Genomic DNA, 27979 nt, shown 5'->3' with positions numbered 1-27979 from the left:
ATAACAGTTCAATTGGGCTTTCCTGGCTTGACAGCTGTCACTGTACGCCGAGGTCAAGGGGAGAAGCATGGCTGCGTTGTTTAGAGGGTCGCGAAATGTATTGTTAAGGTGGAATAAGCATGTCGACCTTGCTTTCGGTAACGTATTCGCTTATGTTGTCTGTTTCCTTGTGCCGTTTCCCCACCGTGTGTTGATAGGAAAAGGCAAGCGGAGCATGCTCTGCTCCAGCCTGTTAGCTAGCTAGCTTGTTAGCCATCTGAAGAAAGCATGAATACTTACTGCTCGTGCTAGTTAAGCGTGACAGTCTGGGCACAATTCTGAGTTGGTCACCTGCTGTGTTCGGTGTTCAGTCTAGAGTGTTAGGACAATGTGCGTAATGGAATGAGCATAATGAAATGTGAAGCAATGGCCAGTAACAGCAAACTTGAACTTGCAGTGATATCTTAACAGACTTCTAGATAGGTAAGATCTACACTGGGTTCTGATTATGTTAGTCTGCTTTAGGTGTTGCTAACGTACTTCAATACAACAACAGTTGTGCTATGAACCGTTATTATATCTATTTAATGTATCCTGGCATTGCATTTCAATGGTTAAATTTGGCTACAGGAATAATTTCTGCAAAGGACCTTCCTCTAAAGGCCCAAATACAGTGCTTTCCCTCTCCCCCTGGTACTGCCTTTACAAAGTAGACATGGTCTTTCCCAGTCCTGTATAGCCAGTTTCAAAGTCCATTGTAAAGTCATGCTAGCAACTACTTTAACTGGATTATTATTATTATTATTATTATTATTATTATTATAGTAAAATAAATAGATACTTTTATAGATGGGTAATCAATAGATAAACTAGTAGCCAAGTATGCTATTTTTATTTTCAGGTTTATTTAACAGGGACAATGCACACTAATAATACATATGAAAATGTAAAATGTGCCAGAATTAGCAAGTAATAATACAAGTAAAATTTACTATAAATGTAAAAATTTAAAAAATGACAAGATCAACATATAAACAAGAACAAATTGTCATTACCAACATCAATACCAGCACACACATACACACACACACAAGCTAAACGTTCAGTCCATGTAACCGACAACTTCGTAGGCATAGCACAAGTGGCACAAACAGGCAGGACAGGAAAGACAAAGTAGCAGCAAGATTTAGTGTCGACAGTCCTGATTACCTGTTAGCCACTTCTTTAAGTTAAATTTAAAAGAAACGTACGTTTTAAAATTTCTAATGTGAGTTGGAATAAGGTTCCATTCACGAGCAGCGCTGACTGAAAAAGCTGTTTGTCCTCAACGGGACAATGCAGTCACCTCTTGCTACACTCCTTGTAGATCTGTAAGCGTTTGGTACTGTGTTTACAAACAAAACTCAAAACTCAATACATGAGGAGCCAGTCTATGTAGAATTGTAATGGACTGAATAAGAACTGTAGAGCAGAAACAGACACATTTCTTTCTGTTTGGGCTACACTATCCAGGCCTAATCCTGTGGTTGTAGTCTGGTTGGTTCACTGCCAGAGTTTCCACTCTCTTTAGTATCTGTTAACCTGGCTGGACCTTGGCTGAGCCAGCAGTGTTTAATAGCCTGGCCAGACTGCCCAAAAGCTATTCTTAAGTTACAGCAGAAAGACTTGCTCTGTTGTTAGTGATTATAATTAGAACATTTCCTTTTTGAAAATTTAAGGATAGCTGTTTTTTCAGTTGCTTTTAACTGTCATTTAAAAGCACTTTGAATTTGTCTGTGTTTTAATGGAGATATACAAATAAACTTGACTTGCCTTTATTCGGTAAGCAGAATCAAACTAATCAACTGCACTATCACATGTAAAAATTATGTTAGATACAAGTGACTGCTGTGGGCAGCCTCTCTGAGCTGTTGGTCAAGATATTGAGGATTGTAATCTGTTTATACTGCTCTGGACTTCACCTAAACAACAAGTCTCACATTTTTTTCTCACACCTCTAATGGCATCTTTGTAATCCTCCCTCAGTTTCAATGCGATCAATGGCCTCAAAAACACCAGTGGGGTTTGTTGGTCTGGGAAACATGGGCAGTCCCATGGCCAAAAACCTGTTAAAAAACGGTTATCCCGTTATTGCCACTGATGTCTTCCCTGAGTCTTGCAAGGAGCTGCAGGATATTGGTGCCCAGGTAACACTCACACATCACATATGGACATTTGAACATTTAATAGAAAGCATTGCATATGTAACATTAAAAAAAAATTCACAACATTTATCAGGCCGAGTCGGCCAAGAACTGCATATTGATGAGTATTTGCAAGCTTTTACCACCTATTGATTGAAATTGACTGCAGTTGATTTAGAACAACAGCTACTAAATGAATATATGCTCCTGAGCCAACAGGTTGTCATAAATCAGAGCTAAATCACATCCCATTTGTTCATGAAGAGGTTTATTTTGTGTTGATGACATGATGATATTGTGCAATGATGACTCCAATATTCAGGTAGTAGACTCTCCAGCAGAGGTGGCGGAGAAAGCAGACCGCATCCTCACAATGCTACCCTCCAGTCCCAACGTCATTGAAGTATACACAGGTCCAAATGGCATTCTCAAGTAAGCTAACCTAATATCACAGGCTCTGTTTGTGACATTCATGCACCTTTTTAAAAACTATAACGAAGAAACAGCCCATCTGCAGCGTGTTTTAATATACAAACGGAAAGAAAGGCTTGGCCAGACACAACTTATGTTATGCACTGTATATGAAGTGTTAATGATTTTTGTCTTGCCCTCTTTAGAAAGGTGAAGAAGGGAACACTGTTGATTGACTCCTCCACCATCGACCCTGCCGTCTCAAGAGAGATGGCAGTCGCAGCAGAGAAGATGGGTGCAGTGTTTATGGATGCTCCAGTCTCAGGAGGTAATGTGTCACTCAACAAATTAGTAAGCTTGTGAACCTTTTTGATTTGCTGTTCTTGTTTTCAAACACTTTACATCTGCAAATTCCATCTCTGCATATTTGTCTCCTTCCAGGCGTAAGCCGATCATGCGTTTGGTTGTGTGTGTGTGTGTATTCCTCGATCTGTCCGCTGCTAATCTCTCTTAGTACTGAACCCATCCGCCTAATATTTCTTGTGCAAATGTATGTTTGTATGATCAAGGACTTCTCGTGGTTGCGGTGATTCACAAAATCTTCGAAAAACCTATCTTATTGAGTGTTTTATGCTGTCATTGATTTGCTGACTCCTTACCGTGGATGTATTCTCCTCACTCTTCTTAACCGGTCAGTTGGGGCCGCAAGTGATCAACAACTGCTTCAGTGACAAATAGAGGTGTGAATCTTCACTGATCTCCCGATTCGATTACTATTATCATGTCTTTGATTCGATATCTCGATGCATCACGATGCGTCAAATACATTTTTCTATTAAAGCCATATAGGATATTTAATTCATAGCTTTTCAAGCTTCAAAAATAAATTGGCATACAGCACTGAGCACATGACACTTCCTGAATGTGCAAAACATAACAGAATATGTAAACAGAAATGTTGTTAGGCCTACATTAAATTGTAAACAGAAATAATCGATTATGGCCCGGTCGATTATCGATGCAGCATCGTCCATGGCCATGATTCGATGCATCGATTATTTGATTAATTTCAACACCTCTAGTGACAAAGCAAAAGGCATTTCTGGCAATCCGCTAGGCTAAAAACAAGCCTTACAGTTCCTAGTCTTTTGCAGGCCACATTTTGGCCTTTGTCAAAAACGGACATCTATGCAAGATCAGAATGTTTGCGGGATTAAGAAAACAGTCCGCGCAGGGCTCTAACGGGAGGGACAATTAAGTGAGATTCAACTCTTTTTTTGTTTGGATGGGGAGAGGAAGACACACGGAGATCTGCACTCTAGTGAGTTCATTTTTCTAATTGATTTTATGATTCTGTGTAGCTCGAGCATTGTAATTTGATCGCTTTGCTAATGCAAGCTACGTCTGAAGGTATCGCAGGCTTCATTTCTCTCTTCAAGACCATTATCACTGGTCAGACATTATATAAAGGGATTGTGAGTATAGGTGTAGGTGGCAGTATTCCAAGCAGAATCAAACTGCTAGTTTGTTCATTTGAGAATACCAATCATAGTGTTAGGCTTCTGACCCCTCAGCCTTACTTCTGATTACATCTTACACTCTTTTGTATATCTAAACTATGGGACCTTTTGGGTTAGTGCTAGGACATGGGTTGTAATTATTGAGCAGGCCAGCCAGTAGGTGCCCTGTTGAGGTTTTATTGCTGCTTTTGACCAGGGGTCTTGAAGGCAAGGTTAAGGTTTTAAGTCCTCATTATGTGGTGCTGTCTGCTTTTGACGGCTGCTTGACAGAGCACAGGATCACCAGTCGTTCTTAATGGGCTGAGCAGCAGTGGAGAATCCCGTGTCAGAGCTTTTCATGTTGATGGAGCCGTAATGGCGGGTATCCCATGTTAGTGCCTTTCATGTCAGATAAAGAGTCATAAAGAGGAGAGAATCTGTCCTCACATGGAGTGCAGGAGAGGAGAGGAGGGAGATAAGACATGAAGGAGACACATTGCAGTAAAACTGTCCATCTCCCTCTCTTTCACACACACGCACGCACACACACACACACACACACACACACACACACACACACACACACACGTTTATTTTCATTCAGGTATGCAGTTAAAGTATGCTACATCCTAACACTCCAGCACATCTCACTAATAACTCTGATTAAACTCTATTTGTTTTTTATTACACAATCTTTAATTCATGCACAATGCACACTCTTGCCCCCGCCATCGGCCATACAAACACAGACTTGGCCCACACTGGCATGTTTACCAGCTGGCGTCTGCAGTCAGCGAGATCAGAGCCTTGAGCCTGTTACCCTCCCAGTTAACACAGACACTGTTTACATACTACAGACAGTGCACAGTTTGTGTGTGTAGTCCTCTGTGAAGGTTCTTCCTCTCCTGTCACTTAACTAAACCTCTTTTACTAGTCTGAGATGACCAATGATTTACTTGCTGCCTCTGCAGCTAGCTCTGCAGACACTCTTTTGTCGCACACATGCTGCATGTACCCGCCCACCCAGTGTCGTCACGAGACATCCATAAGTCATATTCATAAGGGCATACAGCTAGTTTAGTGCACAAAAGCAGAAACATTTCAGTAAAAAAGGCAATTTTGAGAATCGGTTATATTATGATAATTAATGTAAGTCATTTATAAAGCAAAAATACCAAACATTCACTAGCTCTAGCCTCTGAAATGTAAGGATTTTCTCTGTTTTATATTATTGGAAATGGCAAATCTTTGGGGTTTGGACTGTTGGTCTGACAAAACAAGTTCTTTAGTTAATTTATGTTAATTTTCTGACATTTCATAGACAAAACAATGAATCTAAAAAAGTTGATTGATTGCTAAGAAAAGAAATGGTTAGTTGCTGCCCTAAAACACACACACACTCGGACATTCAGCCCCACTTTGAGCTATAGGGATTGGTAGTTGCTGGTGATGGTATGACCCTGATAAGCCTGGCTGAACCTGTGGAGGCCATAGACTAGAGACATACAGGTTATGAAGAGGGTTTCAGCATGTGGCCACTGTGACCTGTAAACCCCCATCCCCACTTTCCACATCTCTGGGTGGGATATGAGGTTACATGCTCTGTTCCAACCAGGAGATGGCACCCTACCCAAAGTGTGTGTGTGTGTGTGTGTGTGTGTGTGTGTGTGTGTGTGTGTGTGTGTGTGTGTGTGTGTGTGTGTGTGTGTGTGTGTGTGTGTGTGTGTGTGTGTGTGTGTGTGTGTGTGTGTGTGTGTGTGTGTGTGTGTGTGTGTGTGTGTGTGTGTGTGTGTGTGTCAAATGTACTCTTAATAATTTGTTAATATATGTCCACAAATGAAACACAATATAACGTCAAGCTAAATAGAAAATATTTCAATACTTAATTTTAGTTTTAAAAAAGCAGCTGGCATTGTCCTAGACAGATCCCAGAGATGCACAAAAATATAGCATTTTATCAAAATTATATTTTATTAATATAATTTATTATATATGTTGGATACACTTGATTAAATTGCCTTAAATAAAGGCGATATCCGATCAAAATGTATGTTGTTCAGTATGGATAACAATACACTCAGCACTGAAATGCAGTGATCTCTTTTTGTGGTTTCTGCATTTGTTCTTGTTTTTGATTTAGATTTTTCTTCAGAGATAAAATTAATCCTTTCGTGTGAGGTGGCGTATTTTACACAGAAGTGTGTGTGTGTGTGTGTGTGTGTGTGTGTGTGTGTGTGTGTGTGTTTTGTGCGTCACTAGAGGTTTGGCAGTCAACTGTGGGATCTAAATAGCGGAGTCATAACCCTTTTTTAAAAAGAAACTCACTTTCTTCTCATGGGCATCTTGCTGACTTTCATTCTTGCACATTGACCAGTGTCTTGGCTTTAGCCCTGCATGACCCTTGTGGTGTCCTAGTACACACACACACACACACAGTTGAAATCTCTGTGCAAACACTTTCCTGCACAGACACAGACAATGGTTCGTTAGGCATGCTAACATGTGCTTGAACACACATTTCTACCACTGTCTAGTGTCATTAAAAACGTCCGCATGCAAAGTTGACCCACAACAAAACAAGTTCTGATGTCACAGGCCCAGGGTGTTGGCACAGCGATGGCAAAAATAGGAGGTCTGGCTAACAAGCGGCGGGGTCGTTAGCAGTAATTACCCAGAATGCCTGTGTTTGTGTCTGTGTGCCCATGGTGGGCTGCCACATTGCTAACTGACGATGGCTTAAAAAAGGCCCTAAAAAAACCCTTTCATTGTGTTTTTCCCAGCGCTGGGAAAGTCAGCTATCGGTGCAAATGGAAGCAAGAAGGAGCTGTTGTGGGACCGTGGGCACTCAGGCTAATGTTGCTTGTTTGCGAGGTCTTATAACCCTCAGCTAACTACCTCTTTAGGATGAGTCTCAACACCACTCTAATGATATCCATACCACATCAACTGAAGCCTGAGCGTTGCAGTGTGTCATTTGCCGACAGTTTGAACGTCATCCTCCAGCCTGCAGGAGCTTGTTCAAACCAGTGCTGGCACCGGTTTGTTCGTCTGTCAATGCTGCCAATCCACTTCTCTGCTGACTGATATAGACTCTTTCTACCACCTTAAAAACTATTTTTTTTTAGATAAAGCATGAACTCTGATTCTTAAAGTCCCCCTCCACTCAAATAAAACAAATTATTTTTCTCACTGTTACTTCAATTGGCTGTTTGAGCTTTACTGTACATAATGATGTACAGTATGTGCAGAGTTTAACACTAGAAGCCTGTTTTTACATTTATCTGCTACAGGTATAAAGTTTCTATGTGCTCACCTTAAATAACACCTTAAAAGACATGGACATATGAGCAGAATTTTGTGACATAATCACAACTAGTTTGGAAGCCAATCGAGGTCCAGTATGTGACTTACACAAGTGTCATGTGTAAAGGTGAACCCTCCAGCGCATGACACTGAGAATGGACTTTTCAGTGACGTAGGATGCATCTTGTGTCCAGTGAAATCAACAATATTTGAGTATTCTGGATCTTTCAATGAGAGGAACAGATGTTATTTTAAGAGTTTATTACAAGGCAGAGATGTTCACAAGTCATTTTTTGGAAGTCCAAGTCGAGTCTCAAGTCTTTGAGCTTGAGTCCAAGTCAAGTCTCAAGTCTTTGAGGGCCAAGTTCAAGTCAAGTCTCAAGTCTTTTGCCACGAGTCCAAGTCAAGTCTCAAGTCTCTGGCCATCTGATCTGTCCCTAACACTGTATTGTTAAATCTTATGAATTCAAAGCATGTCCTGTAGCTACCATCCATACAGTACAGTATTAAAATCAGTTGTAGGATAACTTTATGGTGTCTACTTAACACATCCCTCTAGCCCTCTGACCTGGTGAAATATTAACCTAAAGCTGTCACATCATATGGATGTGATGATATATGCTAAATGTAACGTCTCTTTCACTCAAAAAAATCTAATGTTGAAGTGGAAATCAAGAGAATAGTGGCAGCGCCACACCAGTTACAGAACAACATGCATCTCAGTGTCAGTCCAAATTACACACAATAAGCAGTTTGAACTCACTGATCTAATGCAATTTATTTATTTTCACAGTTAGTTAGTATGCTCAATGAAACTGAGTCCAGCGCGAGGGAGACCCGACTCAGAGGAGGAGAGGTTAGTGAGGCCAGCGTCTCCACGGCAGGTGACAGTGCACATGGATCCGCTGCGCCACGCATGGATGAAATAATGAAATAGTAAATAGGACTACAGTAACATAAATATGTGCAGAATTAAGACAGTCAAGACGGCCCAGTGTTTGGTGGACCGGGTACACCTTGTTCACTTAATAGCCTACAAATCATCCACGGGATCATTTACACATCACATGAATTTACCCATCTGGCACAGCGTTTGTTCCTGGGGAGATGGATCTGTGCGTCCTGCCTCCTGTGCGCCATGGATGTCTGAGCCTCAGCAACTACTAACTATAAATATACAGTGTGCCTGTTCCCAGCATTAGCACAATACTTTGCGATGGTTAGCTTGTTACCTGTGACGATATATGCTAAATGTAACGTTTCACTTTCTTAGCGTGTGTGACTGACCTATCTGGGTGCGTTTTGAGATGCCTGATGAAGTTTGACGTTGTTGATCCGGCATCATTTATCTTGGTGCCACACACCTTGCATGTAGCTGTTGGCTTACTGCCACTGTTTACTTAGTTATTGAAAGCAAAACTAATAACAAAAGGCACAACTCTGGGAGGACTTGGTGTCGCCATCGTCAATGTATTTGTATTTGTGAGTGCGCGCACATAAGGCATAACGCATGAGTTACGTTGTACATTATGGCAAAGGGCAGGGGACATGCTGATACGTTTCAAGTCTGAGTCTCAGACTCGAGTCCCCATCTCTGTTACAAGGTAGTTGAACTTTTTGTAGAAAAACCATGTCAGACATAAATTATTATGGCAAACAGACATTTTTTCAAAGGGAGTATTTTGGTTCCAAAAAAGTATTTTTGCTTGCAATACAAACTTAATCACAAGTATTAACCAGGGCTGCTGCTAACGATTAAAACACTACAAATAGTATAAAAGGTCTGTCACAATTTCCTTTAGTCTGAGGTAATGTCAAATTGTTGGTCGTAATTGGCTAATCGGTTAATCAATTAATAGTTGCACCTCCTAGTATTAACCGTATTGTAATTTTTGTTTCTTGTCAGAGAGGAAGGAGCAGAAGAGCACTCAGGCACTGAAGGCCATTTAGTGAAGGTTAGTGATGATTCTCTGACACTAAGTTAAGGAATCAGGTTGGATGGGCAGGGGGTGATGCTGTCGCAGTCTGTCAAGTTGATGGCTTACCAGTACTAGAGAGCGTCAGTGGTCCAAAGACTAGATTAGCATAACAAGCCTCTCATTGACGGGTTCTGGTGACTTAGGGGGATTTAGGGGGGCCAGTGGGAGGGAGGGTGCAGGGCGGTAACGTGACCAGGGATGGTGATGATGGAGGGGTGGTGATGGGGGACTCTAGCCTATGCTCCAGATGGGGGTAAACCCACAGCAGCTGGGGACTGGCTCTCACATCTCTGCCCGTATGTCATCTGCTCTGTGTGTGTGTGTGTGTGTGTGTGTGTGTGTGTGTGTGTGTGTGTGTGTGTGTGTGAGATGGTATATGAGCCATTCAAAAATCTGTCAAATGTAGCCCATACGTCATACTACATGTCACTCACCTAAAAGCAAATTAGCATTCTGTCTGTATGAAGGAGTTTCTGCACCTGATGTGTGTGTGTGTTTGTCTGTGTCCCTGCCTGCTAACAGCCTAATTGTGGATCATTATCAACTTGCTTCTTCTTAGATGAGTCTAATTGGGCCAGAGAAAGGATTGATAGTGGACCTTGTCTTACCGCTCCCCTACGGGATAGAGCAGTTACTGATGATGATAATGATGATGATGAGGGCTGGCCTGGTGGTCAATGGACAGGCATTGCAAACTAAACCCTTAAGGCTGTAGTAACATATACTAGAAACTATGTTAATGCTCTAAACTGAATGAAGTCTTCCCTTTTTTTTTTTTCAAAACGCAAACTTTCTCCACTCAAGGTTCTCATGAAGTGCTTCCGTGCAGAAGTCAGTTCTCATGGCTCTGTGCTCGTTAACTGGAGCTGATAAAGAGTCTGTTTTTAACATTACAGAGGAGCATTAGCAAAGTTGGAAAACTGTTGAAAGTGCTGATTTAAAAAGAAAAATGTTCATGTGTGTGAGCGATTTTGGTTAACGTGCACCCTCGTATCGTTTCACGTATTTACTTGATATCCGCTATGTTTTTTACAGGGTCTGTTTGGGTTTTTAATTTGTTTGAGAAAAAGATCTGCCCTGGGGTGTAATTATAATGGTGGACCACATGAGGCTGCGTTGTTGGCCTGTAAACATCCTACCCCCACTGGCTTACACTGCAAGTAGTCAACTCCCATTGACTCAAGGCTGTTACACTATTAAGTGTGAAGGCTTTTTTCAGTCTGAATTAAAGAGGACTGTCAGTTGAGCCAAAACTTAACATGTGCATATAGTTAAAAACTTAGTAGCAAACAATGTAGTATATTGCCAAAGCCAGAGTTTGTTTACACCAACTACATTTGCACTTGAAGATGTGACATGAAATCAGGCGTCTCCCTAAATCTCTCCCGGCGTTCTCGAAGTAAAAACAGTTGCATCATCATCATTTTAGGAAATGAGGTGTTTGGAAGAGATCTAATGATATTATAGGTGTTGTTTTTGCTCTAAGTGTTTTTCTGTATACTGGGAAAAAGCAGGGTTGTGGCTCGTTGTCAAATGCGTCATTCATTACCAAACTCTGGGAACATCCCTTTTCGTGTGTGTCTGTCTGTGTTGTTTGCGTAGCCTCATATTCACAAATGTAGTTTAATTTAAACCCACCACCAATAAAAAGTGCCTACTGGTTTAGATGCGGCTCGTAACTCCGAGACACGGCCTCAGAAGCTCCAACTGACGTCTTATTGGCGGCAAGCTCTGGGATCTGCACCTGTCCCTGGTGCGCGCACACACACACACACACACAGGAACCCACAAACTGATACTGCTTGCATGTGTACACAGACATTCTCACTTACTTTGTACATACACACACCACTTCAAAAGAGCCCAAGTTTAAAAGGTTATAAGGCTGTCATGAATTGCTATGGTTGATTCTTTTGTGTGTAATGAAAGAAGTGCTAATGAATTGAGCGTTCACTACAAACAGGCCAAACCAAAGTCGTTTTCTCTGATCTTCCTTTGCCTTCACACAACCAGATTCACCCTCTTAATGTTCACAGTTGATGCCTGTCATCAAAGCCTGCTGTCAAGCATCTGTCCTAATAGTGCTTGATTGCCTGCTTATTAACTTGAATCTTGTTAATAGAGGAGATCAGATGAAGGATATATACATGTGTCTGTAATTGAATGGAAGTTAACTTGCATGAGCCACACACAACTACAGATGCATGCTCACAGACAGAGATATACACACTGTGCAGTGCCTCTCCATACAGTACATCATAGATGTTGTTGGAGCCACTTTCATTCTCCTAACCCTTTCACTCAACACAGTAAAAGCCACAGAGTGGCTCATTAACAGTCCAGCCAGCTTCAGCATGCTCTGAGAATATTTGCATTGGGTGATTTGGGGGTGAGGAGTTGGGCACCCACTGCTCTACCAACCAAAACTTGTCCCTTGGAGCTGAATGAGAGAAAATGACTGAGGAGAGGTGGTTCTTTCCCAAGGGAATTATTTATTTCCCAAGAAAGAACCGCTTGCTAGACATGAGAGTGACACTTTCGTCTTCATTCTGAATCTACTGTTTTTTTTCTCCCAAAAGAGGTGGCAGTATGTGCAGTTTTTGGTACTCTGGGATAATTAAATGTATTAAGTAGTGTTTGGTGTGGTATTATAACATTACTTCACTCCTTGAAGTCTTCTTAGTATTTACATCCTTTCTCTACTCTCTCTCAGCCCTGTATCTTCTATCATAGATGCCCCCCACCCCTTACACACGCACACACGCACACACACACACACACACACACACACACACACACACACACACACACCTTGCCTCCCCCCCTAGGGGGCGTTGTGTAGTTGTGCAGTGCTAACGATCCACGACTGTCACTCCCGCAGGGATGGATGAGCCGGCGGGCCCGGCGCTCAGGAAGCCTCATTAGGATTCCTCTTTAATCCGTCTCTGACAGGACCAGTCCGAGAACGGGATGTCCCCTCACACACACGATAACACTATCAAAGAATTACACATCACACTCAAATAAATACATTTTGGCCCATGCACAATAAACAGATTCACTGACACACACACACACACACACACACACACACACACACACACACACACATTGTTATGCTAATTATGTCTTATTCTTCCACCAACAAGGATCTTCCATCATCCCGGTGTCACTGCCTATAGAAATCCACTACAGATCATAAGAGCTTATTATGGGTGATTAGTTAATTTGAGGGAGGGAGAGTTGTGGGGGATGCTGGGAGGTAGGAAGAGAAAGATCGTTTTCCTTCTCTGCTGTCGTCTCTTCTTCACTCTTTCTCTGTCTTGCTCTCTTTACCTTCTTCCTCCCTCTCCTTCTTTCTCTCCTTAGTGAGAATAATTGATCAGCATGTTGACTGTGATGTCAATAATCTCCTCTTTAGTCCGTGAACAGTGATCTCCACTAATGAACCAGCACTGTTGTCACACTGCTCTTTGTGTGTGTGTGTGTGTGTGTGTGTGTGTGTGTGTGTGTGTGTGTGTGTGTGTGTGTGTGTGTGTGATAGAGAAGCTCAGCCTGAAGATGAAAACTAGTAAATGAAATGTAAGTGATATGACAAGTTGAACTTTTACAACTACCTTCTAATTAAAGAAAACTCTAATTTAGTTGTTATTATTTATACATTCCTTCTCTCCTAATTTTAATGATAGCATTGTCAAAAGCTCTATGACTTCTTCAGCTCTGTATATTATACAGTACATGAACAACAAACTTAAATCATATTAAACTAAACTAGATTCAAATAGGTTAAGTCAGATGTATAAATGAGATTAAAAAAGACAACATAAAGTAACAAGAAAGGCTAAAAATCTATCATGTTAATGCACTGTGAACCATATGTGTGTATGATTGGTGTGTGTGGCGGCCTTATGTTGAGCGTGTGTTTGCCGTGGTCCATAGGCAGCTGCCGCAGCGTGGGCTTTGGACTTCATTATGTGGCCCTAATGACCTGCTGACAGCTCAGCACTGACACTCACACAACACACATATACAGTGTAGTGGCATCATACACTTGACAACAGAACAGCCAATTAAAGAAGGGGGAGGGAAAAAAGAGATGTATGTTTATGTTTATGGGTCATGGAAATATACAGCAAGTCTCCTTCTCTTCTCTTCTTTTCCCTCCCTCCCTCCCTCCCTCCTTCCCTCCCTCCCTCTGCTGCTGATAATGTCATTTCAGCTGTTTTGTCCCTAGTAATTCCCTTTTAATTATTAACACTGACATTATTAGGCTTTCACTATTAAGAGACCTTTCATTAGAGCCAGACGACACCCTAAAGAGACATTTGAACTTTCTCCCTTCCCATCTTTTGCTTCCTTTCCTTTTTTCAGAGAACTAAGAAAGTCCTTAATTTTGCAAGCATGTTCACATTTTTTTTCTACAGTACTTTTCTAAGAATTTTGTGTGAGATCAGCATATTTAGTAGTGTGAGTGTGTGAATTCAGTATTGCTATACCTGATTTAATTATGTTAATGTTTGGGGCTATTCAAAAAAAAGCTTATAAGGGGACACTGTCATTGCAGAGGAGACTCAGGCCTGCTGGGTCCAACCCACTCTGAAAAGGGGTTACTTCTGCATTAAGGACCCGGTGGAGTGGGTGAGGTGGGGTAAGGTTGCCTCCCACAACATGGCACGCTCCTTAAGCCATCAGGCATGGGGAGGGATGCCTAATTGAACATGATAAAGTGTAAAGTTAATTACCCCTCACGCCTGTCACTGATACCCCCATGAGGGTCACTGATACCCCCATGAGGGAGGCTGGCCTCAGGCACAGCTGTGTGTGTGTGTGTGTGTGTGTGTGTGTGTGTGTGTGTGTGTGTGAGAGAGTGTGAGAGTGACAGAAAGAGTAAGGGTGACAGGACAAAAGGCAAGGGCTCCCACGAGGGTTGTGCAGAGGATGATGGCAACAATCGGCTTTTAAAGATACCTCTGTCCCTCTGGTGCACCACTACTTAACACGCCTGTCCCACTATGAGTCTCACATACACACAATAACAGAAAAGTACACAGCTGACCTTTTAGACACAGTTGGTAGTGTTGAAACAGTCAAGTGGTATATATATGATGTTCTTTTGTGTGGCAAATCCATATATTTTAGTTGGATACACCTATTTACTTTTGCCTAATTACCATATGATTTGTCCGCACCTTTTTAGTTTTGTAAAAATGTAACTGTCTTCAACCTTGTATGAAGTTTGAAGTGTATCCCAGGTCCACGGGTCTGGGTTGGACTATTTTGGAGACTGGGGATTGATAAGTTGAATGTGTGTACTATACTATCAAGCACAGCAAGTGTTCCTCTCAAGTCAACCTCAACACTGTGTTTAAACATGCGTTGTGTGTTTAGGTGTCGGGGCTGCCAGTATGGCCAAACTGACCTTCATGGTAGGTGGAGTGAAGGAGGAATACAACGCTGCGCAGGAGCTGCTCACCTGCATGGGAGCCAATGCTATCTACTGTGGACAGGTTGGCACTGGACAGGTATAGACCCACGTATGCACACACACACACAAAGCACACACACAAAGCACATGCCGTAAACTGCATCTTCACTCACATACACAACATTTTTCTCATTTCAGTAACTTTAACACATTATGTATGTACCCAAACATACTATATAATACACTTATATGCACGTCCATAATTAGTGCCTTCATTAAAAGAAAAACACAACTCAAGTTTTTTATAATCATCCATCCAGACGAACTAATCAAACATTTTACTAAAAAGTGGAAAACATGAAATTGATTGTGACCAAACCACATAAAAAAAACTAGGACAGGCATGCCCTATCTCACAATGTTAACGCAGTGTGACTTTTCCCAGTGGGAAGTGGGTGATTATTCCGAAACCACATGAATGCAGCACAAACACCCTATCTTGCAATGTTAACAAAAGTGAAAAATAATTAATTGATCCGCCCTATGTTTCGTATCTGCTCCAACGTTGATTGGGTTCTTTGTTGGACCTTCCACCAGGTTTCGTGAAAATCGGGCCAGTAGTTTATCCATAATCCTGCTGACAGACAAACAAACGGACAAACCGAACCGAAAACATATACTTCTTGGTGGAAGTAACAAAGAGTTTTATCTTCAAGGAGACCATTAAACCCACCTCTTCCTATGGCTAATGGTAATGTACCTCAAAGTACTAAGATCTTTGACTTTAAATTCTGCTTCACATAAGGCTCTACGCTGTAGTTGTTTTTGCATGAGACACTATGTTCATAATTTAAATCAGAATCAGTTTTCAAGTATGTGAACACATACAAGAAATTTGACTCCATGTTAAAAAAAAAATGGCAAATTTAAACTGTAGTAAGGAAAATGTAAAAATATAGTCTATAATGGCAGTAGGTGGATGTTGAACTGAGATTTATTTCTTTCTCCGTGAAATAAAGTGAAGTGCAGTCAGAAACGTTGAGATCTATAAATGATCTGATGAGGGAAAACAATAATTGTGAAAGTCTATTTGTGCCACATTGGGGGTTTAAATAGGACCTCACACAAATGGGCCATTTGAGTGACACTCCCACCACCGCACAACCCTGCGGCGAATCACCGGATCACTTCTCCTTGTCTGAATGGACCTAATCCATGAATGTTAATGCAAAATGTCCCAGTTAAAAATCTTCCTTTGGAGACCCTATTTAGGCATATTCACACAGTATGTCTGATGAACCTTTAAATGTATTTACATTCTGTATTACATGTTGTCTTGCAAACCTCATCGTATATATTCAGTAAAAGTCCATTTTGTGCTTTCTGGTCTATCTTCTCTAGGCAGCTAAGATCTGCAACAACATGCTCCTGGCCATTGGAATGATAGGGACCGCAGAGACCATGAACCTTGGCATCAGGTACTGTCAGCCAACGCTGCGCTAAGCTGCTTCCTACCTATTATCCTAAAGGGAAAAGCAAGGATGGAACACTAGATTTACATGGGCAAGGTTAATGTAGATGTAGTTTGGTAGAGCACAGAACAGAAAAGACACAGGAAGACCTGTGAGTGGGCTATAAAAAGTGAATATACCTAACTTAAACATATGCCAACTAACCCCTAAATTGACTATGAGCTAGTAATCACAACGTGTTTTTCACATGCAGAGCCCAATGAGGTGTAGCTACATGTGAAATCCAGCTGTTCAGTAGATCCAGTGGGGTTCCTTTATTCTTGTTGAGGGATGTGGAGCAGCAGACTTTTTCTCCTGAGTCCACAGGAGGGAGTGTGTGTGTGTGTGTGTGTGTGTGTGTGTGTGTGTGTGTGTGTGTGTGTGTGTGTGTGTGGGGTGTTTATTGTGCATGGGCCAAAATGTATTTATTTGAGTGTGATGTGTAATTCTTTGATAGTGTTATCGTGTGTGTGTGTGAGGGGACTTGAAAACTGGTTTATGAAAGTGCAAAGGGGTCAGCCCAGCCCCAAGTCAGCGCCGCCTCTGTTGGAGAGAGATGGATGAGGGGGTGGCGCCACAGACTCTGATTTACATCTGCTGATTGAGCTCTCACCAGTATCCTGTCACAACCCTGTCACTGAACAACGCCTAGAAATCCCATCATTCATCATGGCACAAAGGCTGAGAATGATGGGATATGAAGTATTCTGAATTAAACCTAAACATTTTGATATGACCTAAAATATCTGGTTCACCTCAGGATTCAAAAATGCTGGACAGTTGTGAAATCATAGTGCAGATTCCCTCCAGAATCTTCCTCTTTTGGAAGTTGGGTTCCAGTAGGCTTACACATTAGTTATTCCTTTTTAAATGAATAAATGTACCTGAGTCATCAGATTTGTTTTTCACCTTTTAGAAGTGTGAATTTATTATCTACTTTATTTATCCATACCCCCTGTCAATAATAGACAGTTTCCTCTGTTTACTGTGTTACTATCATGTGTTTTTATGGGTTTTGCAACTCAAAGTGTGTGTGTGTGTGTGTGTGTGTGTGTGTGTGTGTGTGTGTGTGTGTGTGTGTGTGTGTTTTACTACATTTGTGGGGTCCAAAAACCTGTGGTTTGCTGGACCCCACAAGGTTAAAGGGCTGTTTGAGGGTTAAGACTTGGTTTTAGGATTAGAATTAGGTTATGTTAGGGTGAGGGTAAGGGTTAAGGTTAGGAATTTAGTTGTGATGGTTAATGTTAGGGTAAGGGGCTAGGGAATGCATTATGTCAATGACGGGTCCCCACAAAGATAGTGGAACAAAAGTGTGTGCGTGCACATGTGTGCGCATGCTCAAATTGCTCTTCTCACAGTGCAGCTGTGTTAGTGCAGCTGATTTATCTGTGCTGAGACAGAGGAGGAAAATTGGCATGAGCAGTCACACATAAATCCCCCCACTAGGCCTCTGAAATATGGAGGCATTAAGGGAGCAACACAGATTTACACATTGCCACACTGTCTCTGATGCACACACACTTGGACAAAAAGATTTACACAGACACTGAAGAGCTTTTTCTACCAAACTTCAACAGCTTCTCATCTACTGGGCTCATTATTACAGTATAACGTATAAAAAATGATAAGAATACTAACTACTGCATCCCTTCACTTTAAAGGTGAATTCTTTTTTACATGAAAAACTGACCCATATTCAGTTGTGTGTGTGTGTGCGTGCGTCCCCCTCCCTTCTTACTGGCCAATCTCTGGGTCTTCATTATAGGGTTTGACAAAGACGGTCATCGTTTAGAGAGAGCCCACACCCGTAAATCTCCCATGCTGCATTGCAGCCTAACCTCTTATGCAGAGAGTGTACTCTCTTAGGCGTATGTGTACAGAAACACACACACACACACATAGTCTGACACAAAGGAGACTGAACACTCACATCCAATTTACAGGAAAACGGCAATAACATTTTATCATGCTGGACTTGGGCCTGATAGAGCTGCCCTTTCTTCAATTTGTGTGTGTGTCCGTCCCCTTACCTGTACATGCAGACACACACTCACAGTACTGTTCGTGGAGCTAATTTGTTGATCTCAGATGGAAGCTCGGGCCGTCTCCAACAGTGCGTGACGTTGTCTTAGTGCAAGGAATACGCATGACAATTATGAGCATACACACACTCCCCAACCCACATACACAGCCTGCCCGTCTGCCGTCCTTTCCATCCCTATTTGCGGTACCTCCTCATTTTATTCTTTTCTTTTAATCCTTTCATTTTTCCTCTGCCTACCGTAATTTCTGCATGCAGCCAACCAGTCAGTGGAGGAGGGGGGTGAGAAGCTGCAGTGATTTTAATGATGCACACAAAGATGAAAGGAGAGGAAGAAGAGAAGGGAGGCGACTAGCCCAGGAAGGGATATGAGTCTTTTACAACTTACAGTTCACCTTGGTTGCCTGTGTACCTGCACTCATTCATGCACGCAGCCCTGCAGTCATAAGTAGGAACACACATATTTGCTCCTTGATTCATTGTATAAGAACAGGCAAATCAAAAGGCATAACAAGACACAACCCTTTGTTTTAAAAGACAGAAATAGGTTTGCCACAACGCACATGAACACAGACACACACACACACATCTCTCCCCCCTAAATGAATTGTGAGCATATGTTCCGATGAAGATTAAAGTTGGGTGATAAACGCGCTTGTGGCCTCTATAAATGGGATAGTAAATGCTTATGTGTGTATATGTGCTCGTTAGCTCTTTAATGTAATAATAAATGGGGAACGGGTTGGGCTTCCTCTCCTGTGGCATCAGACGAGGACGAGAAGCTAATCGCAATGAAACAGACAGTTAATATCATCGCTGCAAATGAACTCCACCTGCTCAAGCTCCCTAGCATGTAAACACCCCCCCCCTACTATCTTCATCTCCATCCCTCTCACTCTCACATTTCTTTAATGTGCAGCGGCATCACACAGCAACACGTTTGTTTCACCGTTTGTGTCTTTGTGTGTTTATCCATGTCAATCTTGTTAAAGCGTGACATGTCCTCTTCTCCACGCAAATTACCGCAGGCGAGGAACAACACCACTGCGTCAGCTAATAACCACAGCTGTGTGTGTGCGTGGTTGTGTGTGTCTGTGTGTGTGTGATGGGAGCAGGAGGGGAACTTCATTGATTTATCGTTAACCGAGGACAACAGCTCCCCGTCAGCGTCTCTGGTCGCTATAACAAACGATCTGCGCGCTCGGACGCGCTTTATTGTAGCTCAGCCAGTAACCTTTTCAGCTGCTGACCCAGAACGCAGGGAGGGGCTGCCTGCGTGTGTGTGCGGAAAGATGGGGGGTTTGTGTGCGATGTCAAACATATGTCCCCCAGAGTCCTCAGACAGGGAGGTGTCAGCAGGGAAGAGGAGGCGGAGGAGAAGAAAAGCAGGATGGCAAGGGATGCTCTCAGACATAAACTGAAAAAGCCATCATGAGCTAGACTGCAGTTAAAAAATTGCAAGCTAAAACACAAGTTTACACAAACACACACACACACACACACACACACACACACACACACACACACACACACACACACACACACATACATACATACATACATGCACAGTCACTTATCCCACGTTTCCAAAAGAGTTTGTTAAAAAAAAAAAACACAAGTGCAGACACAAAAGAGATGAACAGTAAGTGAGGAGGGAGAGACATGGAGAGAGTGTAAACGCAATTCGCATTCTTAATTAGTTAGTAGACAGCTAATAAAAACTGTGGTAGTAATGGCAGAATGAGAGCCAGGTGGAGGGAGGGAAGGAGGGAGGCTGCTGGCCTTAAGGACCTATGATGGTTTAATAGTCATATTGAGAGCAGAATAGAGTTACAGGCCTGTAAGTAACAGTGAACTGAGGCAGCCAGGGCTTGATGTGGTCCGCTTTACACTGGCCTTTAAACCGTTAATATACAAAAGCTGCACTACACAGACCGACAGACTTTATAGTTACACCCTCTCTTCTGTAATGGTTGGCACTTTGTTTCAATCCCTGCTTCTGTCTGTCTTTTTGCTTTTTGCTTATTCTTATCATAGCCTGGAGATTTGTCCTCTTGCATTATGGAAGAGGGTTGTTGCAAAATGGGGCAGCAGAAGTAAGAGCGTACCTCTATACGTGACAGCGAGGTTTATGGCTCCCCTGTGCTGCTTAACCACTTCTCCTCCTCCTCCACTTTCTTTTTTCATGAAAGAGGGATGATGAAGGATAGATGTGCTGGTAAACATCAATACTGCATTAGCCAGCATTACAAAGCCTTCAGCCATTAACACTGAGGAATGGTGCACAGTCTAGCATAAGGTTCAGTGAGGGTCACAACAATCTCCAGCCGCCCCACACCCATCTTTTTCCATGTTCGTTGTTTGCTCTTTTTTGAAAATGAGTTCCATAATCGGCTTATCCCTCCCATCCCGTTTGTCTCTTTTTCTTACTACTTCAACATAATTCCTCTTCCTTTTCTATCGCTACCAGCAGTTTTCACCTATCTCGCCAGCTCCTACTGAGTCGTCGGTGTGGCAGTAAACCTAATCCTTCAGACATGGACCGACACACTGAACCTTTTCACCAGCAGATTTAGTGTGAAAGAAATACTCGGGTCTCAATCAGATAATGTTGCAGGGTTTATGTAACCAATTTGACCGTTTTACGCTAATAATGATCAACCCATGAATTTCCCTGTTACCATGTCTGAGGGACATACTGATCTCTGTTTTCTCCTCCTTTTCCCAGACTGGGTTTGGATCCCAAGCTGCTGGCAAAAGTCCTCAACATGTCCTCAGGTCGTTGCTGGTCCAGTGACACGTACAATCCAGTCCCCGGCGTCATGGAGGGAGTCCCCTCTGCCAACAACTACCAGGGTGGCTTTGGAACCACACTAATGGCCAAGGTACAACCTGCCACCCTGTGTTTGTGTCCCTCTTTTTAATTATTAATGTTTAGCATTTTCCCCCAGGATAAATGACCTAAATATTTAATCATTTATCAAAGTTGTTGCCATTTAATTTTCTGCTGATCGACTAAAGGTTTCAGCTATTACTACTCCTGTTTCCTTTTCTTTTTAGTCTTTATTTTGTCAGCCTCTTAGCCCTGTAATTGACTTTGTCTCACTTTTTAACTGTTCTTTTGTCTCTGTGTGATACACTCTCCTCTTCACCATCCCATCTGTGACTTATTGTGTGCCACTTAATTTTACTGCATTTTAACTGCATTAGCTCTTCTGTATGGGTCAGTCTGCCACTGTGTATTATTTAGTGCATCTGGGTGTCTATTAATACACTTGCAATGTGTGCTCATTCATAAGCCTGGGCAGTTCTATCACACACACCAAACCGAAATCTGATAGAATAAGGATAAACACTTTTTATTACTGTCACATATATCAGCCTTTAGATAAACAAAAATATATTGTTATGTTAGTCCCTATCTTGACACTTTGTATCTCTGTGTCTCTGTTTCTAGGATCTTGGTTTGGCTCAAAACACTGCCACCAATACTAAGACCCCCATCCCTCTGGGTTCTCTCGCCCACCAGATCTTCCGAGTCATGTGCTCCCGCGGCTACGCAAACAAGGACTTCTCATCCGTCTTCCAATTCCTACGCGAGGAGGAAGGACAGTGAATGGAGGGGGAGCACAGTTGAATGTGATGTTACCATACACACACACACACACACACACACACACACACACACACACACACGTACACACACACACACACGTACACACACTACAACTACACACCCCAGTGCCCCTATGCTCAGGAGAGACTAAGGCCTTGCCCTCAGGCACAGATCTGTGGTCCAATTAACATACTGTATGTCGGCACATGTCCCCTCATAGCATTAGCTAAATCATACTTTCAGTTCACAGCTCTCTCTCAGCATGGGGGAAATGCTAAAACTGACCTTAGATCAGTATCTAGAGAAATAAAGCAACTCTCTTCCCAGTCTGAGAGGCCAGAGTGGAAAATGAGAGGTGGGATGAGGCACTGCAGGTTATATGTACTAGTGCAAATAATATGTGGTTTTTCAGGTTGATGAGTAATAACTGCATGATTGTTAAAAGTTTAAGTACGCTTATTTTCAGATGTGTGCTTATTGCCTGTTACCCAAATGACTCAGACCTGTTCCTGTTAAATGAAAGAGAAAAGAAAAGAAAAGCTACAGTATTGACTCGTTTGCCACCATATTTCAACTCGAGTGAGAAATTCACATTTCCCTGTGTCGCGAAAGCCTATATCAGTGTTGTTGTTTTTTTTTTTTGTATGCCTACAGCTCTACATCGGCATAAAGCACGAGTCCAACGCATCCAACTGATGTGATTAAAGCGATGCAAATATTCGCTCTGCCTTGGTCTGAATGCGCCACAAGGATTCACATAGGGATGGAAATTTCAGTGAGACAGTGTAAGAGAGTTTAGGCTACCTTTTCTCTCCTGGAGAAAAAGGCCCATATTCCTGCATGCATTTCATGTAAGGTAACCAAAAGTAACCACACTGTGGGCTCACTTGTTTTGTAACATTTGTCTGTTTTTGGCAGGAAGGTGGAGTCATTCAATCACCTACTGTAGTCACCCGAGTCATCCTGCCAGCATACATACTTTCATTCACTGCCTCGACCACTTCAGCTCCTTTAAATACTGTGATATATATCTGGTTATTTTTGCACTGTGTGCATCGCCGGGCCATTTTGATACAGTTACAGAATCTCTTTGAACTTACCTCTCTTTTCAACTGTCTACATCTGCGTATCGAGCCACTGGAGTATTATGTTGTGACCAACACAATTTTATACTGTTCACTACAAAATGTTGTTTTCATTGTCTAGCACTTTCTCTTTATATCTTTGATTTTCATTAAAGTCAATCCTCCATATTTCTCCTCTCTCTCCGTCTCTCTCTCTCTCTCTCTGTCAACATGTACAACATCTGTGTAAAGTGTAAACGAGGAACGGTTCCTCCCTGCTAATGTACATAATGTATATTTCATATTCTTGCATAGTATTGAAATAATGAATCTAAATGGACTTTCACTTTTTGTAGTAAAAATCATTAATAGTGTCTACAGTTTGTCTTTGCTCTGTGAAAAGGATCCTCAGTCACACTGTAGCCTAAAATAAAAGATGTTCCGTGTATTTGGTGTTTGTCTGGTTTTGTAAGATAAGTACAGTATGCTGCAGAAGATATAGCATTGTCATTCAAGGTATAATTCATTATAACTCATGTAATGATCTCTGTTTGTTTTTTGACATAGGTGCACATTGTGAAAATAGAGCTTACAAATAACATTTGTTAGTGATAAGTTCAGTAAGTACAGAGCTTATGAGAGTGGCCATTTTACTTGTTAATTGATGAGAACTACACGCCAAAATTGTTCATAGACATGTCTGTATAGTCAACCCCCCCGAATAAACTGGAACATGACTAGCGGTTCTGTAAGGTTCTCTAACAATTTTACCAATCCATCCAGTAGATGTTGAGTGAGTGCTACTGGTGCGCTCAACTAATCTTTTTGCATTAACTTGAAAACATAAAACATAGATTTAGATATATGTTTAGTGTTTGTAGAAAAGTTAACATTTGTTACCTACTGTATGTGCTCCTTACATACATCCTGTATTAGGGATCCCTTCTTGGATGTTCTGTCTGAAATGTCTTTTGTTCTTCTGTTTTTTTCTGATAAGGTTTTATTTGTGAAGTTTTTCCTCTTCCGAATCAAGGGTCTAGTGATAGATGATGTCATTTGCAGAACAGATTGTGAAGCCCCTCTGGGGCAAACTTGTGTTTGGCTTATATACATACTTAACAGGTAAGGTGTCCAACAGGACAATAACACCTTGGCCCTCTGGTTCCATGTTTCAGAGGATGTTACAACAGTCTTATTTAACTTGGAGTCTGCTAATATCCAGCCATCCTGCCCTTTAGTCGGCTGCTGTTCCATTGTTTCTCCAAAGTTCTTCAGCAGGCGCTCATATAACTCTTAACGTCAGTCGGGGAGAAGTAGCAGCACTAATCTCAGAATGATGCCCTTATTTCCATCATAACAATGAGATGAGGGGAAAAAAAACCCGTGGTTTTCTTTTATTTAACTCTTTTTTTTTCTTCCTCTCTAAGGGCTGGTGTTTCTTAGCGACATTTTATAGAGCTGCTGTCGTCTAAGTGGCAGCCACAGTTGTAGCAGACTGCGGCGAGCCCTTGGTGGCAGGGGTTGTGTCGTGGGCTTGTGACTCACTTTGTTATTACTCCTTTGGAAGTATGCACTTGCCTCAGCTGTGTGCTTTGAAGATTATCTTCATCTGATTATACAAGAGAAGTGTTTCTAGGTTTAAATTAGGAAGCCATTGATATAACACATCTCTTCCAATAAAAATGCTGGGGTCTCTTGTGAGAAAGGATTTGGTATCTCAGCCTCCAACACCATCTTGGCCTTTGCAAACAATAGACTTTGGTCTTCCTGAGGTCTAGCTAAAGAAGAGCTACGCCTCTGGCCTGGCCTGCTGAATTAGGCAGCGTAGCTGATTCATATTTGGGTGTTTTAATTTGCCTGTGTTTTATAGAAGGCTGCTGAGCCGGCGGTTTCCTCATTAAAGGACACATGAAAGCAGGCTGTAAAGGAGCCTGGGTGAGACCGGCCTGCACTGACGTCTGAAGGGGACGCGAGCGACCGAAGGACCGACCGAGTCCTGAACCAGCCAGTCTGAGCCGGAGCCGGGCCTCACCCACTCAGCCAGGCAGCCAGTGGTGCGACACCAGACACACCACACTGAATTGTGTCCACACCAGGATACACCAGTCTGATGTGTCAGCAGGAGTTCACAGCTTTATGCTAGTCTTGTGTTTGTATTGTGGGATTGGAACAATAGTCCAATCTGACCACACTGAGCCGAGTTATATACAGTATATGGCATTATAACTTTTTCAAGCAGCATGCAACCCTTCTCCTGATCATAGATAATATCGTGATACCCACATTAACTGGAGATTAACTAGTCTTGAAATGAAATGCATGTACGTTATACACAGATGATCAAGTTTTTATTTATGCTGGTGTGTTCTCAGACTTTGAAGTTAGACCTCCCCTCTCTCTGCCATTTAGACACTGAAACAGCCTCGGCTCTGAGAGTTGCTGCTGTGATAAATACCTGAGGCATCAGCGTTCATTATTTCACCATTATAGCCGCTGGTGGATCCTCTCGGCTGTTTAACGACTCGCTCTTTAAGGAAGTAAGAGCCGTGGGGTCACAGAGAAAGTGAGGGGGGGTGCGAGGCTCCTCTAAGCACCCTGTGATTCATATCAAACGCACGTTAAGTGGCATGTGGCTAAATTAGTGGCTGGATTCTAGCAGGTATAATAGCTCAACCGGCGGTGCGTAACGAGCCACTGTCTCACTGTGTAGTAATGTAGCCTTGATATCTTTTACATGAACCCACCAATAATAGTCAGGCCATTTAGCCTTAGCCCGTATCCACACCCACAGCGTCTGCACATCAGCACAACACCCACACAAGTCTTCTTCCTGTTTTGTAGACAACATTCCCCCATCCTGAGTCATTGACTCTGCTTAGGTTCATTAGTGAAGATAATTCTATTGCAGACAGCAGGTCAGCACATAACATGTCACGACGACAGCGAGGCACATAATAGCAGCTAATTATAACTATGAAGTCCTCATTCGAATATCTAGGGGGGGGTGTAGTGAGAAACACGGACCCACTACCTGGTTAAAAGGTTGCATCTCAACAAAATGAGTGAGAATCTGAGGGAGAAAAGACCCCGTACAATCCCCTGCTTGTCATGCTAGCTTATTTTCACTTTTCCTGCCTTTTTAACTTGCTCCAAGCTGGACATGTGGTGTTCAAGGGCGTGCAAATGGTTTAATCAATGTGTCTAAGACGTTAACATCCCTGCTATCCTCCAACAGTATATTGATTCATTCATACTTCCTATCTTGTTCCGGCTTTCTCTTACTGCCCTTTCCTCCTCTTTTACAGTACAGTTCCCTCTTCAAATTACCCCCCACACACCTTCTGTCAGCTGTGAGTAACGACAACACACACACACTCTATTCATCACACACTACTGCACATGCTCAGTAGCTCTTCATTATATTAATTACTCTCATTGGAAGAGTGATCATCAGCCCCGTCAGAATTCATCACAGCTCGGTTCCCACGGAGACTTAGGCCCGGTAAATAATCAGCAGTGTCGGTACCAGGGCTTCTGGCCCCGTCGTTCCCATCGGGCACACCAGGGTGGGCCCTAAATACCCAGGGGGGTGAAGCTCCCGCCGAGCCACATTCATCTCTGCCACCAGCTGAGGTAGAAGGTAAGCCGTAAGGCCAGGTGCTAGTGCTGTTTCAGACCTGTAATGGGAGAGTGTGGGTGAGCGCACATAAGGTAGTCTGATCCAGGTTCAGCAGTCATAAGGGAATAACAAATTCTGTTTTACAACAACCCCTGGAAACAAATCAACCACAGGACCATGAGGGAAACCACAGGGTTGTGTTCACAACAAGCATGCTCTGTGTTGTTCATCAAACTTTAGAATGTTACACCATTAATTGAAGTTGAGGTGCACACTAAGAAAATGCAGCAAGACCTCCTGAATATTAGTGATCCCGATACCTCAACTCTGAGTATCTGCTGATACAGAGTACTAATCAGATACCAGTGCTCTCTTCTTCCAAAATGTAAAACCTGTATACTGCACTGCATGGAGGTCATTGAAATATTTTTTTTAAGGTAACATGAGACCAGAGGAAAGCTGTGGCACTAAAACCTGAGTTAGCAGTCAACCATAACTGAATAAATGTAAATGATTGTAGAAGCACAAAATGCTATAATGACATCCAATAAAATCCGGTGTTTTGGTTCAGTTTCCGGAAAATTGGAATATATTTCAGTGAGTATAATTTGAACCAACTCTAAGTAACGACCCCAGAATGCATGCATTTATTGATATGAATAGCCTTTTTATAGCTTGCAGTTACTTAGCAGTTAAGTTCAATTAAATTACTTTACTGAATAGAGTGAAGACAAGTGATGTTCGCTAAAGGAACTAGACTCATGTGCATTTTAAAGGATAAGGCTGGTGATTTTCTATATTTCTGTTGTCGTCAACAAGCCCCATGAAAATATCAAAACCAAAATTACGTTATTGTGACTCTAAATACTTTCTGTCTTCCTTGGCCTGTCCATGGCTCTCAGTTCCAAACCAATTTTCTTCTGTTTAAGACATAAATCTAAATGAGGCTAAATACTTTCCTAAAGCAGCTTGGCAATGTAGTTTTTAGTTGGATTAACTCAAAATAAAATACAGTGCCGTACACAATATTTCTGATGTAGAAGAGAGGACCTTTTTGAAACAGTTCAGGACTGCAGCACCATTTAAAATGCAAACCAAAATGTTTTAAACTCACTCTCAATATATCAAACTACAGCCTTGAGTTGTCCTGAGGATAGCAACTCTGTGATGGCCTCATCTTGTTCTCTTTAAAGCTCTCTTCATGGTCAATTGACCTGATAGCTCACTCTTGTCTCTTGCTAATTGAACAGAGAAGGAACGAGAGAGAGGAAGAGAGAGGCAGAGGAAGAGAAAGAAAGAGAAAATGAGGGGTACTGAGGAGAAAGGAATGATGTGATAGAGGACGAGTG

The 27979-nt window shown here is 42.2% G+C and overlaps 1 protein-coding gene across 1 annotated transcript; it reads left to right on the top strand.

Moving 5' to 3' along the window:
- Window positions 1-11: 11 nt before the first annotated feature.
- hibadha (3-hydroxyisobutyrate dehydrogenase a) lies at window positions 12-22042 on the top strand. Its single transcript, XM_078268169.1, has 8 exons — window positions 12-137; window positions 2005-2165; window positions 2485-2594; window positions 2780-2901; window positions 14743-14876; window positions 16181-16257; window positions 21060-21216; window positions 21789-22042. Exons 1-8 carry the CDS (start codon window positions 68-70, stop codon window positions 21945-21947), a joined length of 990 nt encoding a protein of 329 aa, XP_078124295.1. The 5' UTR covers window positions 12-67; the 3' UTR covers window positions 21948-22042.
- Window positions 22043-27979: the final 5937 nt, after the last annotated feature.

Source organism: Sander vitreus, chromosome 14, assembly GCF_031162955.1.
Source record: "Sander vitreus isolate 19-12246 chromosome 14, sanVit1, whole genome shotgun sequence".
NCBI lineage: Eukaryota > Metazoa > Chordata > Actinopteri > Perciformes > Percidae > Sander > Sander vitreus.
This window is presented reverse-complemented; position numbering and strand designations above follow the sequence as displayed.